This window comes from Labeo rohita, chromosome 10 (assembly GCF_022985175.1).
Source record: "Labeo rohita strain BAU-BD-2019 chromosome 10, IGBB_LRoh.1.0, whole genome shotgun sequence".
NCBI classification, from domain to species: domain Eukaryota; kingdom Metazoa; phylum Chordata; class Actinopteri; order Cypriniformes; family Cyprinidae; genus Labeo; species Labeo rohita.
Window position 1 is genome coordinate 27424738 of NC_066878.1, and position 18645 is coordinate 27443382.

Genomic DNA, 18645 nt, shown 5'->3' on the forward strand with positions numbered 1-18645 from the left:
CATGATTTTGGCTCTTTAGCACTAAAAAAAAAAAACTACGGTTACCCAATGCCCCGAAGTATTTAGAGATGTTACACAAAACTAATTGCACAAAGTGTTTAATCCCGTACCGTTAGAAAGCGCTCATGCAATAACGAAGGAAGTATTCAGGAGTTTTTCTTTGCACCCCGTGACTTTTGCGTTGCTTTTCTTTTAACCAGCCTTGGGGAGATTTCTCTGTCGCTTTGCCTCTCTGCGAGCCTAAACGTCTGTGCCTCGATATTGACTTCAGTATGTTTTTATTTTTTATTTTTTTAACGTGTGTGTTTTGTCTGAAGGTTGTGTGTGTGTGTTCCCATTAGACTCGTACGAAATGACCCGAAGGCCCCCTCCGAGGAATGTTACGGTTGTTTGAAGAAGTCCTCGCAGCTACATGTGTTTTGCATTTTTCTGTGCTGCTTTGGGTTACAGCGTTCCCGTTTTCACACTTACATGAAGCGTTTCTCTTGTTCTCAAGCCGCTGTCTACTGCATTTGATGCACAACACTAGAAGGGTGACATGAAGAAATGCACAGGTCAGATTACACTCCAAAATCAAAGGAAAGGAACTAGACAGTATGTGCTGCAAAAAAAGCATTGTTTTCATGACATTTAAGCACAATTTTCTTCAAATTCTCAAAAATGTGTAAAGTCTAATCAATCTAAATCTTTCCATGATGCATTATTTATATATATATATATATATATATATATATATATATATATATATATATATATATATATATATATATATATATATATATATATATATGAGAAGATTTCTAAAATGTCTTGTTAATAAAGTAAAAATGTTTTCAAAAATTATGAATGACATTTTATATTTTTCATGACAACACGTTATCTTTTTTTTTTTTTTTTAAGACTTACAGCATATGCGTAATATTTTTGACACTGTTAAAAACAAGTTGTTGTTTTTTTTAAAAAAAGACACTATATAATATGATAATGTCAGATTGGCTTAAGTGTATTTTAATATTATAATAATATTTATTAATATATTATAATATTATTATAATGTATTTGTTAATTGTTATGAAAATGTAATTGTGCATATATAAAATTGCCTCTTCTACATTTTCATATTTTATTATTGTAAATTTATTGTTTTATTGTAATTTTTTACAATATATGCATCATTTTTGACATTTTCGTACATATATATAGTGTGTTTGTGAGTTATGAAAAAATTTAAAAGTTTTTGACCTTGTAAAAAATGTTTGAGACACACACACCCATATATATATATATATATATATATATATATATGCCTTTTTCTACATTTTTCGTGACAACTAACATATAATTAAAAAAACATGCATCATATTTTTGACATATATATATATATATATATATATATATATATATATATATATATACATAGTGTGCGTGAGTTTATTGTTTAAAAAAAAGTTACAATTTAACTTTTAGCTTTTTTTTTAAATGTTTAAGACACTTTTATAGATGTATGAAAATGTCAGATTGGCTAAAAAATATTATTGTCATTGTTATAATTGTCATGAAAATGTGTTATATGTGTATGTGTATATATATATATATATATATATATATATATATATATATATATATATATATAAATATATATATATATACACACATATATTTACATATATATACATATACATTTTTTTGACATTTTCTTTAATGTGTGCTGTCATGAAAATGTAAAAAAAAAAAAAAAAAAAAAAAAAAAAAACAAAACAAAAATATATAATTTTTTTTTTCCCCTTTTTTTATTTATTTATTTTATTTTTTTTAACATTTTCATGACAACACACATTAATGAAAATGTCAAAAAAGTCTATATATTGCATATTATCTTTTTGCAAATTATATTTATCTGCTTTTTTCTTGTGATTTTTGGAGTGAAATGTGAGCTGGCCATTTTCTGATGCTTTTCGTAAGCTTCACCCGGTAAAGTGCGTACAGATATTTGTGATTCTCCATGTTTTGCCCTTGAAACCTTAACGCGGGCGACCTGCTCGGCCTACCAAATAAAGCAGCGGCGGTCACCGAGTGAAGCGAGCCGAACGCAAAGGTCAAGCTCGTCCCGGGACCGTTGATCTACTTTTCCTTTCCAAACGAGAGCTAGGTGACTTTTGCGAGGCGTCCCTCACCACCGTCGCTGAACGAACGGACGTGTCAATATGCAAACGGATCCCCTCAGAAAGACATACTCATGGGATTGGCCTTTTACATGTACCTACTGTAGTATTGTACTGTGTTTTGATGTCAGGTCGACGTGGGAAATTTCAAAAAGAGGAAAAAAAAAAAACGACGAAAACTAGACCGTTCTTTTTGCATGATATGAGTAGAGTTGTTATCGTACGTTAGTGTGATGCATGTGTACCTGTCTTTTTATTTCGGCTATTCGTTCCCTAAATGAAAGGTTCTGTTCATTGTGTTGCTAATTGTGACGTTTCTGTTCTGGTTTTTGGAATCCATTTCTAAGTAAAAACAAAGGTTAAACTTAAGTATTTTATTTTCTGCTATGCTCTGTAAGAACAAACACACTGGTGTTGTGTGGCGTGCCAATTCGAGGCAAAGAAACCAGTGTTAAAAACAGCATTTGAGGGATCATATCCTTTTGACGCAGCACCACCGTCCTGCTACAGGACAAACTTACTACGTTTCTATAAAGAGTGCCATATTTAATGATGAAACGGGCCTTACGCGACAAAATCGGGACTATATCTCATATTCAGAGCGGGCTAATGTGTGCATGTATTGAATACCACATATCTAATTCAAGCGTGTAGATATAGAACTAAAGCAAACGCACACTTTAAACTACATGGAGAGAATTGAACGTATGGTCCCTTTAAGATGCTGTTGCTCTTTAATTACTTTGTATAAAAAAAAGAAAAGATCGACAAAAATGCAGTGCAATTTGATGATTGTTGCAGATACATGTATAGTTCAAATTTCATGTTCTTTCACGTATAGGTAAATGGCTTCTATTGGACCGAATCTGTTTTTTGTTTTTTTCCTTTTCCTTTTTTTAACATGTAGATAGTTCATTTTATTTTCATTTAAGTATAAACACATTTTAAAAGCTGTTACTTAATTCATTAAGTAATTTTTATAATTATTATGTAAGTCTATCCTTATAAGATTAAAAAAAGTTAATGTGAATGTGTGTGTGTGGATTTTTATCTCGGCCTCAGAAAAAAAATTTAAGTGTTTAAGCTTTACAAATAAATTTGAAAAAACATTTCAAATTTAATTTGGGTTTTATATTATCCTAAAATTGTATTGGAAAATACAAACACTGATTCAAGAGAAACGTTTCTTCTCTCAGACTGTATTGTTGAACTATTGGCTAATATTAATAATTACGATGGCGTTTTGGTGCCACTCTAAAAAAGAAAACACATGCAAGATTATGAGAATAAAGTTGAAATGTTTCAAAAATTCATAGCAGTTACGAGATTGGCCCGGATTGGGAGCACCGGGACATATTCCAAAGTCAAAATCTGTCAGTTGTGTTGTGAAATACAAACAGTATGTTTACTACAATAATGTGTTTACAAAGCTTGTTATTATTGGCTGGCTGGCGCACTAAAAATAGGCCTAATGATGCAATCAAAGACTTGAAATATTATTTTCAAGCATACTGTCTCTGTGAGTATAACGCATGGTATGATTTCTGCTAACAATCCCACATATATTCAAATCAATTCCACTGGCTTGGCAACTTTTCCCGGTGCTCCCAGTCTGAGCCATATTATAACTTTAATTGCTACAATTTAGTTCTCAAAACATTTTTATTTGTTTACTTGAAATATTTCGACTTTATTCTCGAAACATTTAAACTTTATTCTCAATTTCGACTTTGTTCTCGAAACATTTGTTTACTCGAAATATTTTGACTTTATTCTCGAAACATTTCGAGTTTATTCTCTCAATTTTGACTTTATTCTAAAAATTTCAACTTTATTCTCAAAATCTCGACTTTATTCTTGAAACATTTGTTTACTTGAAATATATCAACTTTATTCTCTAAACATTTAAACCTTATTCTCGAAACATTTAGACTTTATTCACGTAATTTCGACTTCATTCTTGTAACATTTAAACTTTATTCTCAATTTCAACTTTTTATTCTTGAAACATTTAGATTTTTTTTCTCTAAACATTTCGACTTTTCTCAAAACATTTCGACTTTATTCACGTAATTTCGACTTCATTCTCCGAACATTTAGATTTTTTTTCCTCAAAACATTTCAACTTTATTCTCAAAACATTTTCATTTGTTTACTCAAAATATTTTGACTTTATTCTTGAAACATTTAAACTTTATTCTCAATTTCGACTTTATTCTCCAAACATTTAGATTTTTTTTCTCAAAACATTTTGACTTTATTCACGTAATTTCGACTTTATTCTCAAAACATTTCAACTTTATTCTCAAAACGTTTTCATTTGTTTACTCAAAATATTTCGACTTTATTCTCGAAACATTTTTATGTTTACTCAAAATATTTCGACTTTATTCTTGAAACATTTAAACTTTATTCTCAATTTCGACTTTATTCTCGATACATTTAGATTTTTTTTTTTCTCTAAACATTTCGACTTTATTCACGTAATTTCGACTTTATTCTCTAAACATTTAGATTTTTTTTTCCTCAAAACATTTAAACTTTATTCTCAAAATTTCGACTTTGTTCTCGAAACATTTCGACTTTATTCTCGAAACATTTAGTTTTTTTTCTCGAAACATTTTGACTTTATTCTCAAAATCTCGACTTTATTCTTGAAACATTTGTTTACTCAAAATATTTCGGCTTTATTCTCGAAACATTTAAACTTTATTCTCAATTTCGACTTTATTCTCGATACATTTAGATTTTGTTTTTCTCTAAACATTTAGACTTTTCTCAAAACATTTCGAATTTATTCACGTAATTTCGACTTCATTCTCGAAACATTTAGATTTTTTTTCCTCAAAACATTTAAACTTTATTCTCAAAATTTCGACTTTATTCTCAAAATATTTCGATTTTTTTCTTGAAACATTTAAACTTTCTCTCAATTTCAACTTTATTCTCAAAACATTTTTATTTGTTTACTCAAAATATTTCGACTTTATTCTCTAAATATTTAGATTTTTTTTCTTGAAACATTTAAACATTATTCTCAGTTTCGATTTTGTTCTCGAAACATTTCGACTTTATTCTCAAAACATTTAGTTTTTTTTCTCGAAACATTTTTACTTTATTCTCAAAATTTCGTCTTTATTCTTGAAACATTTAGATTTTTTTTTCTCTAAACATTTAGACTTTTCTCAAAACAATTCGATTTTATTCACGTAATTTCGACTTCATTCTCAAAACATTTCAACTTTATTATTGAAACATTTCAACTTTATTCTGGAAATATTTCAATTTTATTCTCGACACATTTCAACTTTATTCTCCAAACATTTCGATATTTTTTGTATCAACATTTCAACTTCATTCTCAAAACATTTATACTTTATTCTTGAAACATTTCGACTTTATTCTCCAAATTTCGTTTTTTTTTTTCTCGAAACATTTCAACGTTATTCTTGAAATATTTCAGCTTTATTCTCAAAACATTTTGACTTTTTCTTGTAATTTCGACATTAATCTTGTAGTCTTTTTTGTTGTTGTTTTTAAAATGGCACTAAAATGCCGTCCTAATAAATAAGTATCGTTAATAATTTTTTAATCCAATCATCTGCTGAACAGCACAGTCCCTTTTGTTTCTGTAAGCTAATTTCTCTTTACCTTCGGTCAGGGGTCACCGCACTCGGTCCTGGAGGGCCGGTGTCCTACAGAGTTTGGCTCCAACCTTAATCGAACACACCTGAACCAGCTAATCAAGGTATTAATATGCATACTTGAAACTTCCAGGCAGGTGTGTTGAGGCAAGTCAAACCTAAACTCTGCAGGACTCCGGCCCTTCAGGATCAACTTTGGAGACCCCTGCTTTAGGTAATGTATTTTAGGATAATTCAATTTTTTTCCAATAATAAAAAGTTAATTCTACTTGGCAACCGCGCTCAAAATCTTGATTGGTATGGTACTATGGCGTAGCCTTATCTAATTAATAACAATTACGCAGCTTTTATGTTGCTCGGCAACCTTCTCTGAGCGTCTACTGCCTACCTAATTTATATTCATGAGCTGTCAGCAAATCAGTCACGGCGCGTCATTAATATTCATGACGACAGTAGGAAGCGATTTGTAAACACGCTTCGCTGCGAGCAAAGCTGTCAAAGGACTCACTGGAGCGCGCCGTGAACATAGAGCAAAGGTGTTTTTCGCACTTTTTAAGACTTTAACATAAAGTTAGGCACTTTATCCTAGTGGACAGGAAGTCCTGCGATGGTCGAGGTGTTTGCAGGCCGAACTTTGGTGAATAAAGAAGGTGATCTGGTGGACCCAGAAGAAGCGCTCAGGAATAAAGTGGTCGGGCTGTATTTTTCGGCCGGATGGTGTCCGCCGTGTCGAGACTTCACCCCGCTGCTGTGTGATTTCTACACCGAGCTGGTGGAGGAGACTGAGCCTCCTGCCCAGCTTGAGATCGTCTTCATATCCTCGGATAAATCCACAGAAGACATGGTGGAGTATTATCATGACATGCACGGAGACTGGCTGGCTCTGCCCTGGACGGATCCGTATAAACAGTGAGTTGTCGTCATTGTTTCTGAATGCGTGCATGAACCTCAGATGTGCATCTGCCACAGTAACCTTTCATTACAGCTTTCAGTCTGTCCCTGATAAGAGCTTTAATGCACACACACTTGGAGGATTATGTTATAAATAGACTGTCTGTGTAGGTTCACTGCATCTCTGTGCCATTTTATTGCATTAATCAGGTTAATATGGGAATGTCGGGGATTTTTAAAAATGTGCTTAAGTCTAAAATATGTTATGCATTTCTTTGTAAAATTATTTTAGAATTATGTATAAAATTTAGGGCGACTTGGGGTGAAATTTATCTAAAAGTTGGCCAAACCTTTATAATTGTTTTACATGCACCTTTTATGATTTTATGATCAATTGAAAGACTATATAGAGCATACAATGCTCAATCCATCCTTTAACATGCTATCCTATAACATGCATTATATGAAGAGTTCATTTGCAAAAACTCAGTTTTCCAAAATCATGTTTCTTCATTGTGCATTTGAATCTCAATCAAACTGCAGTTGGGTTAAGTAAAAATAACTAAAAAAATACAGCTAGCACAATAAAAACAGGAGTTACCTGTTTTTGCAAAAATAAATAAATAAATTAATAATAATAATAATAATATAATAAAAAATAAAAATAAATAATAATAATAATAATAATATATATATATATATATATATATATATATATATATATATATACACACATATTATATATATATATATATATAATTTATTATTAATATTATTTATTTATTTATTTTTGAAATAAATAATTGCATTTGCATTATATTTTTAAATTGACAACAATTTCTGTTCTCTGTCAAAATGATGGTTCTTTTTATTTTCTTTTTTTGTATTTAGATTTTTTTGTACTGTATTTTACTTTTTTATTGCATTATTCATTTTAAATTTTATATATAGCAATTCTTACTATATCTTTTAATATTTACCGATACAAATAAACATTATGATGTTGTTATTTATATTTTTATTTATATTCTTTTAGTTTATTGCATTATTAATTTGCAAATTTATATATATGTTAGTCTGTATAAATAACAATTATTGTATTGTTAATTATTTTGGAAAAAAGCTTGGAAAACATGGCTTTATTTATTTTTTAGCTTGTTTTATTTTTTGATAATTATTTTGTTTTATGTTTTTGTTATTTTTGTGCTGCATTTTACGATTTTTAAAAAATTGCATTACGCATTTAAAATCAGCATCTATTTCTGTTTTTATCAAAACAATGGTTCCTTTGACTTCCTTTATTATTTTTAGCCATTTTATTTTATTTTTTATTTATTATTTTTTTTGGTGCGGTAGTTCACTATTTATACTTTTACTATTTGTTGTATTAAACAATTTAAATTTACAACAATTTCTGTTTGGTTTAATTTCCTGTATTATATTTAGCTAGATTTTTGTACTGTATTTTACTTTGTGTATTGCATTATACCTTTTAAAATGGCAAACTTTCTATTTATTTATTTATTTATTTTTAGTCAAAATGATGTTGAAATTTAAAACTGTTTAAAACTATATATATATATATAATTTATTGTAATGTTGGTCAGTATAAATAAAAAATATTATGTATGTATTAATATTGTTAATTATTTTGGAAAACAGCTTGGAAAACATGGCTTTATTTATTTTGTAGCTTGTTTTATTTTTTTTTATTTTTTGGGTGCAGTATTTCACTATTTATACTATTTTTTACTATTTATTGCATTAATTTAAATGTCCAACCATTTCTGTTTGCTTTGATTATCTTTATTATTTTTAGCTAGATTTTTGTACTGTATTTGACTTTTTTATTGCATTATACCTTTTCAAATGGCAACAACTAAATGATGGTCAAAAGAAAATAAAAAAGTTGTGATTTGTGATCCTGACATGTTTTCTGCCGTTTTCCCAGCGAGCTGAAGAAGAGATACAACATCACAGCCGTACCGAAGCTGGTGATCGTGAAAGAGAACGGTCAGGTGATCACCGACAAAGGCCGAAAGCAGATCCGGGACCAGGGCCTGGCGTGTTTCCGGAGCTGGCTAGAGGTGGCCGAGATCTTCCAGAACTTTAAAGGCTGAGAATCACATACAGAAACTTCCTCTGAATTCACAAGGGCTGCTGAAACTGACGTTTTACCTGCAGAAAAGAGCCAGAACATTCTTATGCAATTGTGTGCAAGAGTCTTTTCAGGTCAACAACCCACACAACTAGTCAGGAGTTACTTTACTGTTATTCTTAAATATTGTGGTAGCGAGCAGATGTGTCCAAACTTTTGACGGGTAGTGTATTTAAAGAAATAGTTCACCAAAAAAATCAACGTTAGCTGAAAATGTGCTCATTTTCAGGCCATCCAAGATGTAGATGAGTTAGTTTCTTCATCAGATTTGGAGAAATGTAGCATTGCATCTCCTGCTCACCAATGGATGTGAATGGGTGCCGTCGGAATGAGAGTCCAAAAAGCTGTTAAAACATCACAATGATCAACAAATACATTACTTGTGGATTATTGTGATGTTTTTATCAGCTGTTTGGACTCTCATTCTGACGGCACCCATTCACATCCATTGGTAAGCAAGTGATGCAATGCTACATTTCTCCAAATCTGATGAACAAACAAGCTCATCTAGATCTTGAAGATGAAGATGAGCACATTTTCAGCCAATTTTCGCGTTTTCCAAATGCTTTCGCTACTTATTTTTTGTACAGCTGCTTTTGTAAGAATCTATTTCTTTGAATCTTATATGAATCTATGCATATTCTCTCATGTTACTTGAAGAACAGCAGATGTTTACTGGTTCTGTTGTTGTGGTACATCTAAACGCTTGCTATTCCTCTGTGTCTCATTAAAATCGTCCTCCGAGAGTGTTTTTCCACAGCACTCAGTTCCCCGTCCGTATCTGTTTTGCTTTCAGTTGCAAAACACGCGCCGAACCCATTCCTTCAGTATGTCAACAACGTCGTGACTAATGAGGGAATATTGTGCAAAGAAATGAGCTGTGGGATTATGATCGCTCATATCTCAACTATACTACGACTATACCTGACTAAGCAAAGCGTTTGAATTAAGATACGACATTACCATGAGACCAGCTGCTGTTTCCGGTAATAAAACTATTAATATAGTGAATAATAATGAATTATATCTGTTTAATGTACTTAGAAAATTCAGCTAATTAGACTAGGAAATATTTATAATATTTATAATTTATAATAAAATTGATTTATCAGAATTAATGTTTTGTCATTTGTCTTGTGAACATTGCTATTTAACTTATTATTAAAATAATAATTTTATATTTATCGAACTTTATACAATGGTAATACAATATTTAAATTATTATTGAAATAATCATTTAATATTTATTAATGTTTAGTCATTTGTCCTGTTAACATTAATATTTAAATAATTAAAAGTAATTTAATACTTATCACAATCAAAGTTTAATTCAATATTTAAATTATTATTTACATTATTTAATATTTATCAGAATAAATGTTTTGTTGTTTGTCTTGTGAACATTAACACTGAAAATATTACTGAAATAATAATTTAATATTTATCAGAATTAATGTTCTGTCGTTCGTCCTCTGAGCATTAATATTCAAAATATTATTAAAGCAATTTAATATTTATCAGAATTAATGTTTTCATTGTTTGTACTGTGAACATTAATATTCAAATTATTATTGTTGTTTTTTTTTAAGATTTATTTTTGGCAATATTTAAATGATTATTGAAATAATAATTTAATATTTATTAATATTTTGTCTTTTGTCCTGTTAACATTAATATTGAAATTATTAAAAGTAATTTAATACTTCTCGCAATCAAAGTTTTGCAATATTTAAATTATTATTTACATAATTTAATGTTTATCAGAATGAATGTTTTGTCGTTCGTCCTGTGAGCATTAATATTCAAAATATTCAAAATATTATTAAAACAATTAAATATTTAATAGAATCAATGTTTTCGTTGTTTGTCCTGTGAACAATAATATTATTATTTTTTAAGATTAATTTTTGGGCAATATTTAAATGATTATTGAACTAATAAATTTATCATAATTAAAGTTTTGTGTCCTGTGAACATTAATATTTAAATTATTACTGAAATAATAATTTTATATTTATCGGAATTTAAATTATTATTTAAATAATGTAATATTTATCAGAATTAATATTTTGTTGTTTGTCCTGTTAACATTAACATTCAAAATATTATTAAAGCAATTTAATATTTATCAGAATTAATAACATTTTTAATGTAATATTTTAAGTATTTCATTTATTATTGAAATAATAATTTCATATTTATCAGAATTAATGTTTTGCTGTTTGTCCTGTGAAGTGATATTTAAATTTTGATTAAATGCTAAAGTAATTGTTTTGAAAAAACTTTGACAAACACAAACAAATACGTAAATATTTAAATTATTATTAAAAGAATCTTTTAAAAAAAAAAATCAACTGTCAAATACAGAACCAATATTTAAATATTTAAATTATTATAAAAATAACAAACAAAATAATAAACTCAACTTTTTTAAAAACAGAACAAATATTAAAATATTTAATTTTTTTTTTTATAAAATCAAATTTTTTTTTGTCAAATACAGAACAAATAATTTAAATAATTTAATATATATCAAAATTAATGTTTTGTCTGTTGGATTTTCTTTGTTTCTTTTTTATGCGTCTCTGAGTTCATAGGGTCTGTAGAAGAAACTAAGGGCAAATGGGACGTTGCTTGCCTTTCATTGATAAAATATCAGATGTTTTTAAATGGAATATGTTTATTGTATTACAAATTTCACATACTGCCACATCCCTCGGACCCAAATGAATCATTTCTCAGTTTTATTCGCTATCACAAACAGGTTTCTGGGAGAGCGGTTAGATCATTTCGGTTCGAAACTGTACAGTGAGACCATAAGAGGAGTCATCGACAGGTTTTATGACAGAAACCGACCTCGGTGTGAGAGAAACACACCCTGATCATAAAAACTGAGCTGATAAGAGGGTCTAAAGGACGCGAGCCGGACTCAAGTTGAGCCAGTCGTGCGGAGCGAGCAGCTGTTGGAGCTTCACCGGACCAAACCGAGTCAAAACTCAATAATATCCACCATGAGGAGAACAACACTGTACGTTCTGCTGGTCATTCTGGGATTCGGCGGTGTTTTTGCTCAATCAGGGGGTGAGTTCTGACAGATTTCAGTCATTTCCGGAGTTATTATACATGCTTTCTTTACAGGAAGTATTTCTTTTGATATTCTGTATCAAAAACGTTGATAATATTGAAAATAATTCTAACAGACATTCCTGATTCCTTTTACAATATATGCACTGAAATTCAGAATGTTTTGACGCATTCAATCTTACTTGTGACATAAAATTAGTTAAAAAAGAAGAAGAAGAGAATTTAAAGTAATAAATTTGATCTATTCGCAAATATATTTATTTTTATTAGCCTAAATGAATGTTCTATGCCAACCTATAAACACAGTTGTCGAAACCACATGTTTTACAATGACCTCTGTTTGAGGAAGAAATGTGAACTTACTGAAAGGCCAGCAGGAAGTGAAACCAAGTTGAAATTCATTCACAATACACACATTTAAGTATAATATATATACTAATAATATACATTTAATATATATATATATTAAATAAAATCAAATTTACTGTCAAGCGCAAAACAAAATATTTAAATTATTATTACAATGTTAATTTTGTAAAAAAAAAAAAAAAAAGGTAAATTTTATTGTTGATTACAGAACATATATTTAAATATTTAAATTATTATTAAATTAATACTTTTTTAAGACTGTCAAATACAGAATATGTAAATATTTAATATTTAAATTATTAACTTCATTGTCCATAACAGAACATATATTAAAGTATTTAAATTATTATTAAATTAATACTTTGTCTTTTTATGACTGTCAAATACAGAACAAATATTTAAAAATATTTAATATTTAAATTATTATTAAATGAAATCAACTTCATTGTTAAATGCAAAACAAATATTTAAATATTTAAATTATTATTAAATTAATACTTTGTATTTTTAAGACCGTCAAATACAGAACAAATATTTAAATTATTATTAAAATATTAAAAAATAAAATCTACTTTACTGTCAAATACAGAATCAAATTTACAAATATGAAATATAAAAATTATTACTAAATTAATACTTTGTATTTTTAAAACTGTCAAATACAGAACAAGTATTTAAATATATATTTAAATTATTATTAATATATAAAAAATAAAATCATCTTTATTGTCAAATACACAGCAAATATTTAAATATTTAAATTGCTATTAAAACAATTTTTAGAAAAAGATCAAATCTACTTCATTGTTAAGTACAGAAAAATATTTGAATTATTATTAAAATAATACAAATGTGTTTAAAAATAAAATAAATCTGTCAAATACAGACAAAAATAATAATTAAATATTATTATTTAAAATAATAATAATAATAATAATAATGTATTTAAAAAGAAAATCAATTTTTTTAAAGATAAAACATTGTCAAATAGAGAACCAATATTTAAATTATTAAAATATAAAAACATAAAATCAACTTTATTGTCAAATGTAGAACAAATATTTAAATTTTTAAATTTTTATTAAAATAATATTTTTTTAAAGAGAAAATCTACTTCATTGTTAGGTACAATTTTTTTTTTTTAAATATTTAAATATTTAAATTATTATTGAAATAATTCAAATGTGTCTCAAAACAAAATAAAACATTGTCAAATGCAGAAATAAAACAATAACATTTAAATTATTATTAAAATAATAATAATAATAATTTAACATGAAAATCAACTTTGTCAAATACAGGACAATTATTTAAATATTTAAATTATTATTAAAATGATATTTTTAAAAAGATAAAACGTACATTGTCAACTACAGAACCAGTATATAAATATTTAAATTATTATAGACAATTATAACAAATGTTTTACAAATAAAATCACATTATTGCCAAATGCAGAAAAAAATTAATTATTAAAATATGAATAATAATCATAATTTATTTAAAAAATTAAATCAAATATTTAAATTATTATTAAAATATTAATGTATTTAAGCAGAAGCCTACAGAAACTAAAACCATTTTCAGTGTGTCCAAACGCTTGACAAAGGTATTTCACACCTTTAAATGAGATAATAATGAGTAATTTCTGTCTTTTTTCAGGCCCAGAGTGCTCACAGCCCAAAGATGAAGGAACAGGAAAGGAAACGATGTTGAAATTTTTCTATGATCCAAAGCAGCAGGTCTGTGTCCCGTTCTTCTATAAAGGCGAAGGCGGGAACGACAACCGCTTCAACACCGACAAAGACTGTATGATAGCATGTTCAGCCAAAGGAAACGAGCTCTACCCAGACGAAGGTAACTCAGTCAACAAGTATACAGCGTATTTGTTGATTTGACATGAGCGAATGATGTTTCATCCTCTTTCCTTCGTGTTGGTCAGATGCCGTCTGTTCTCTGCCAAAGGACGAAGGCGACTGTTTGGCCATAATTCCCAGGTTTTATTACGACAGTGAAGAGAAGAACTGCCGTATGTTCTTATACAAAGGCTGCCGTGGAAATGGCAACCGTTTCAACACTCGAGAGGAATGTCACAAGATGTGTCTCGGTCAGTTAAAATCTCATTTTGCCATTTTTAATCACTAAATAGTTTTAGATTTCCACTCAACTCGCACTCTCGGGAAAAAAGGTACAATGCTGATTCTGTTGTGGAATCCCAAGGTGCAAAAGCTAAAAGGTACATCTCAAAATACCTTAGAGAAACATATTAGTATTTTAAAAAAGTATTACATTTTAATGCCTCAAATGTACATAACACTACCAGAAGTCTGCATTTTAGTGGCTTTTAAAGGGAGTAACGCTCTAGTGACAGTTTTTGTACCTTTTTTTTTTCTGAGAGCACAGGTGAGTTAATAATTAAACCGTCCGTTTCACTGGAAGTTTATGAGTAGTTAGTGTCTTTACAACAGTTGAAACTTCAGATATATAAAGATGGACTTTTTCTTTGAAGATAGCAAACAATTGATGGTAAGGTAATGAGTTAATAACTGATCTTGTTCTGTAAGTTTCCACAGCTATCACAAGTGCAAGTGCTGAAACAGAGAAAGCCTCGTTTTAAATGTTCAATAAACACATAGAGACAAAGAGAAAATGAGGAAGTCCTAAACATTACTGCTATAAAATGTAGGCAGTAAATGAGGGCGTTTTTGAGTCAGTTATTTGTGAAAATAGTGACTTGAGGGTCTATAAGGAGCTTTAGGATACACTACAGCTCAATTTATTTATTAATTTATTTAAATATTAATACTTTTATTCAGAAAGGATGCATTAGATTGACTAAAAGTCACAGTAAAGACATTTATAATGTTACAAAAAATTCTGTTTCACATTAATGCTGTTCTTTTGAATTTTCTGTTCAGCTAAAAAAAAAAAAAAAAATCTTAAAATTAATAAATAATAAATAAAAATTTAAATTTTAAATTTGCATATTAGAATGATTTCTGAAGTATCATGTGACTCTGATTATTAATAAATCATCTTTTAAAAATAAAATCTACTTCATTGTCAAATACAGAACAAATATTTAAATATTTAAATTATTATTAAATCAATACTTGTTTTTTTAAGTCTGTCAAATATAGAACAAATATTTAAATATTTAAATTATTATTAAAGTAATACAAATGTTTATTAAAAAATAACAAACTTTGTCAAATAGAGAAAAAATATGTAAACTATTATTAAAATAATATAAACGTATTTTAAAAATAAAATCAACTTTATTGTTAAATACAGAAAAAAAAAATATATATATATATATATATATATATTATTTAAACAAATAAAAATAATTTAATTTTTTAAAAATAAAATCAACCTTGCTGTCAAACTATTATTAAAATAATATAAACGTATTTTAAAAATAAAATCAACTTTATTGTTAAATACAGAAAAAAAAAAAAAAAAATATATATATATATATATATATATATATATATATTATTTAAACAAATAAAAATAATTTAATTTTTTAAAAATAAAATCAACCTTGCTGTCAAACTATTATTAAAATAATATAAACATATTTTAAAAATAAAATCAACATTATTGTTAAATACAGAAAAAAAATTATAATTATTATTTTAAAAAATAATAATTTATTTAAAAAATAAAGTCAACCTTATTGTCAAATATGTTTTTAACTATTATTAAAATAACATAAATGTATTTTAAAAATAAAATCAACTTTATTGTTAAATACATACAAAATACAAATTATATTAATGTATATAAAATTATATAAACTATATAGATATTATATAAATTATAATACAATTATTATTTGGAGAAAAAAAGTAAATGTTAAATAAACACATAGAGACACTTTTTGGGCTTTTTGTGAAAATTGAGTATCTATAAACAGCTTTAGGATACACTACAGCTTAATTAATTTATTTATTTATCTAAAGAGTAATACTTTTATTTAGAAAGGACGCATTAGATTGACTAAAAGTGGCATTAAAAAATAAATAAATAAATAAATGTTTGTTGAGCAGCAAATCAGCATATTAGAATGATTTCTGAAGGATCGTGTGACACTGAAGACTGGAGTAATGATGCTGAAAATGCAGCTTTGATCACAGGAATAAATTACATTTTAAAGTATATTCAAATAGTAAACAGTTATTTTAAATGGTAAAAATATAAGATCATTTCTTTTAGGTTTTTCAGTATTTCCTAAAATGTTGATCAGCTTTAGTGATTGAGTGCGTGTTCATCTGTTGTCCACTAGAGGTCAGTCTGTCTGCTCTGACTGGCCTGAACTGACAGTATAAATGTATTTTTACAGCACGATCCGGACGGCTGTTGGGAGCTGCAGACGTGCCAAACCCTGATGAGAGCAGTGTTAATGCAGGTAAACTCACTAATTATTTATATTCATATTATATTTTAATTTTTGCTACTGTTATGTGAAGTTCTGCTGATGCTGTAACTGCACGTTTCATCATGAATATGTTTAAAATGCATTAAAAAGAGTTCATAAACAGGTTTTCATCATGTCCGTTTCCTCTCTCAGGGCTGATTGTGGGTGTTTTGGGTGGGATTGTGTTCGCCGGCGCTCTCATTTCTTTGATTGTGGTGTTTGTGCTCCGCAAGTAAGTATCAAGTGATTTTACAGTCATTTTACCATGTTTAATCTTAATCCTTTTGAGAAAGTATCTAAAATGTTTCTTTTCTTTCATAGGAAAAGCAAGAAAGGAGAACGAAAGCCGGTGCCGACAACTGATATCGAAATGAAATAGATCTTTGTTCACAACACGTGTCTGTACATACATCCTTAGTGCCTTTGTACCGTTTATACTAGTCCTGTTTGAACAGTAATGTAACAATTGGTTTTAATTGATAGATATTATTGGTTACTTTGATAATGTTTTGTTTTTACTAAGAGTTCGGCAATGTAAAGCTATTAAATATTAAAAGCAATCCTGTTTTGTTTTATATATGACAGCAGATATCTGATGATGTATGTGATCAAATGTACTGTACTTGTTAAGATGATGATGTAACAAAAGAAATCATAGCCTTTCTGTGTTTTATATTGTTTTTTTAACAAGAAATTTTAAAATAATAAATCAAGACCAAAAAATAATAAAGACCAAAAAAGCTACTTGTTTTTAATATATAATGTATTATAATATTTGATATATAATACAATTTAATATTAATAAAAGTAGATTCTAATACAGAACCAGATCTGAAGTGCAAATTATTTATGTATTTATTTATTTATTTTAGTGTCTAATTATAATGATTAGAGTTTTTTTTATCAAATACAGAAGAATACTTTTTTATTATATTATAAATGCTATATTTATATGTGTATAATTATTTTAAGATGCACACAGTACTCAAATGAAGAGACTGCATTGATTCCCATAGAATTTAAGCCTGTTTATTTATTTATTGGTCACATGATGTGAAACCCTGTGATGTCTAACACTCATTGATCAGGTCATTTACTCCAGTGAGGTGCCAGTCACATGATCAACATAGGTCATCCAACTCATAATGACCTGTTTTCATAAAACACACCACAGGTTATAAGAATCATTAACCAAGTGCACAACTACTAGTGTAACTGATCCATAATATCCAGCAGGTAATAGTTACATGTGGTGTCTGGATCAAATGCCAAAGGTTAAAAATTCTCCCAGTGAAAAAAACAAACAAAACAAAACTGATCCACCATTCATCTGAATGTTTTGAGATGAACTCCAGAGGTTTTATTTGCTATTATTAATATATTTTTATTATGTTAGTTTTAGGTAATTTAGTACTTGAACTTTTCATGTATACAACAATTTATTTATTTATTTATTTCATTTAGAAACGTTGTTGTTATTGCGGTCTCATCTGAAATAGGTCATAGCATTTATATTACCTGAGAAGTGAAAGTAAATACGCTCGAAAACTGGGCGCTGTCAAGGGCGAACATTTAATTACAGTGTACAGACAGACTATTACAACCAGATACAACAATAATTTATCATATTTATTACAATATATACTGATAAACTGAACATTCACTTCAGTGGTAAAAGTTGACTGCTTTGCTTGAACTGTCACCAACTGAACTGTAGTCAAACGATTCACTGTTTCTCAGATCCTCAGATCGGGTTCGTGAATCTTTTGATTCAGATCGTAATTTCGCAATCATTTCGCGAATTGAATGATTCGCGGTCCAAGTTCAGAAGTCCCAATTAGAAATGGGTCGCGATTCATTATTCAGATCAAGAAATATGCATGGCGGATCACGAATCATGTGATTTAGATCCGA

At 28.1% G+C, this 18645-nt stretch overlaps 2 protein-coding genes across 2 annotated transcripts; both read left to right on the forward strand.

The window, feature by feature from the left end:
* Positions 1-6074: 6074 nt before the first annotated feature.
* On the forward strand, positions 6075-9984 carry nxnl2 (nucleoredoxin like 2). Its single transcript, XM_051121891.1, has 2 exons — positions 6075-6715; positions 8649-9984. Exons 1-2 carry the CDS (start codon positions 6414-6416, stop codon positions 8815-8817), a joined length of 471 nt encoding a protein of 156 aa, XP_050977848.1. The 5' UTR covers positions 6075-6413; the 3' UTR covers positions 8818-9984.
* A 1659-nt stretch (positions 9985-11643) lies between these two features.
* Positions 11644-17556, forward strand: wu:fb59d01 (uncharacterized protein LOC322379 homolog). The gene is made up of 6 exons (XM_051121890.1): positions 11644-11936; positions 13971-14165; positions 14251-14415; positions 16657-16722; positions 16885-16963; positions 17053-17556. The coding sequence occupies exons 1-6, from the start codon at positions 11867-11869 to the stop codon at positions 17108-17110; spliced, it is 633 nt and encodes a 210-aa protein (XP_050977847.1). The 5' UTR covers positions 11644-11866; the 3' UTR covers positions 17111-17556.
* Positions 17557-18645: the final 1089 nt, after the last annotated feature.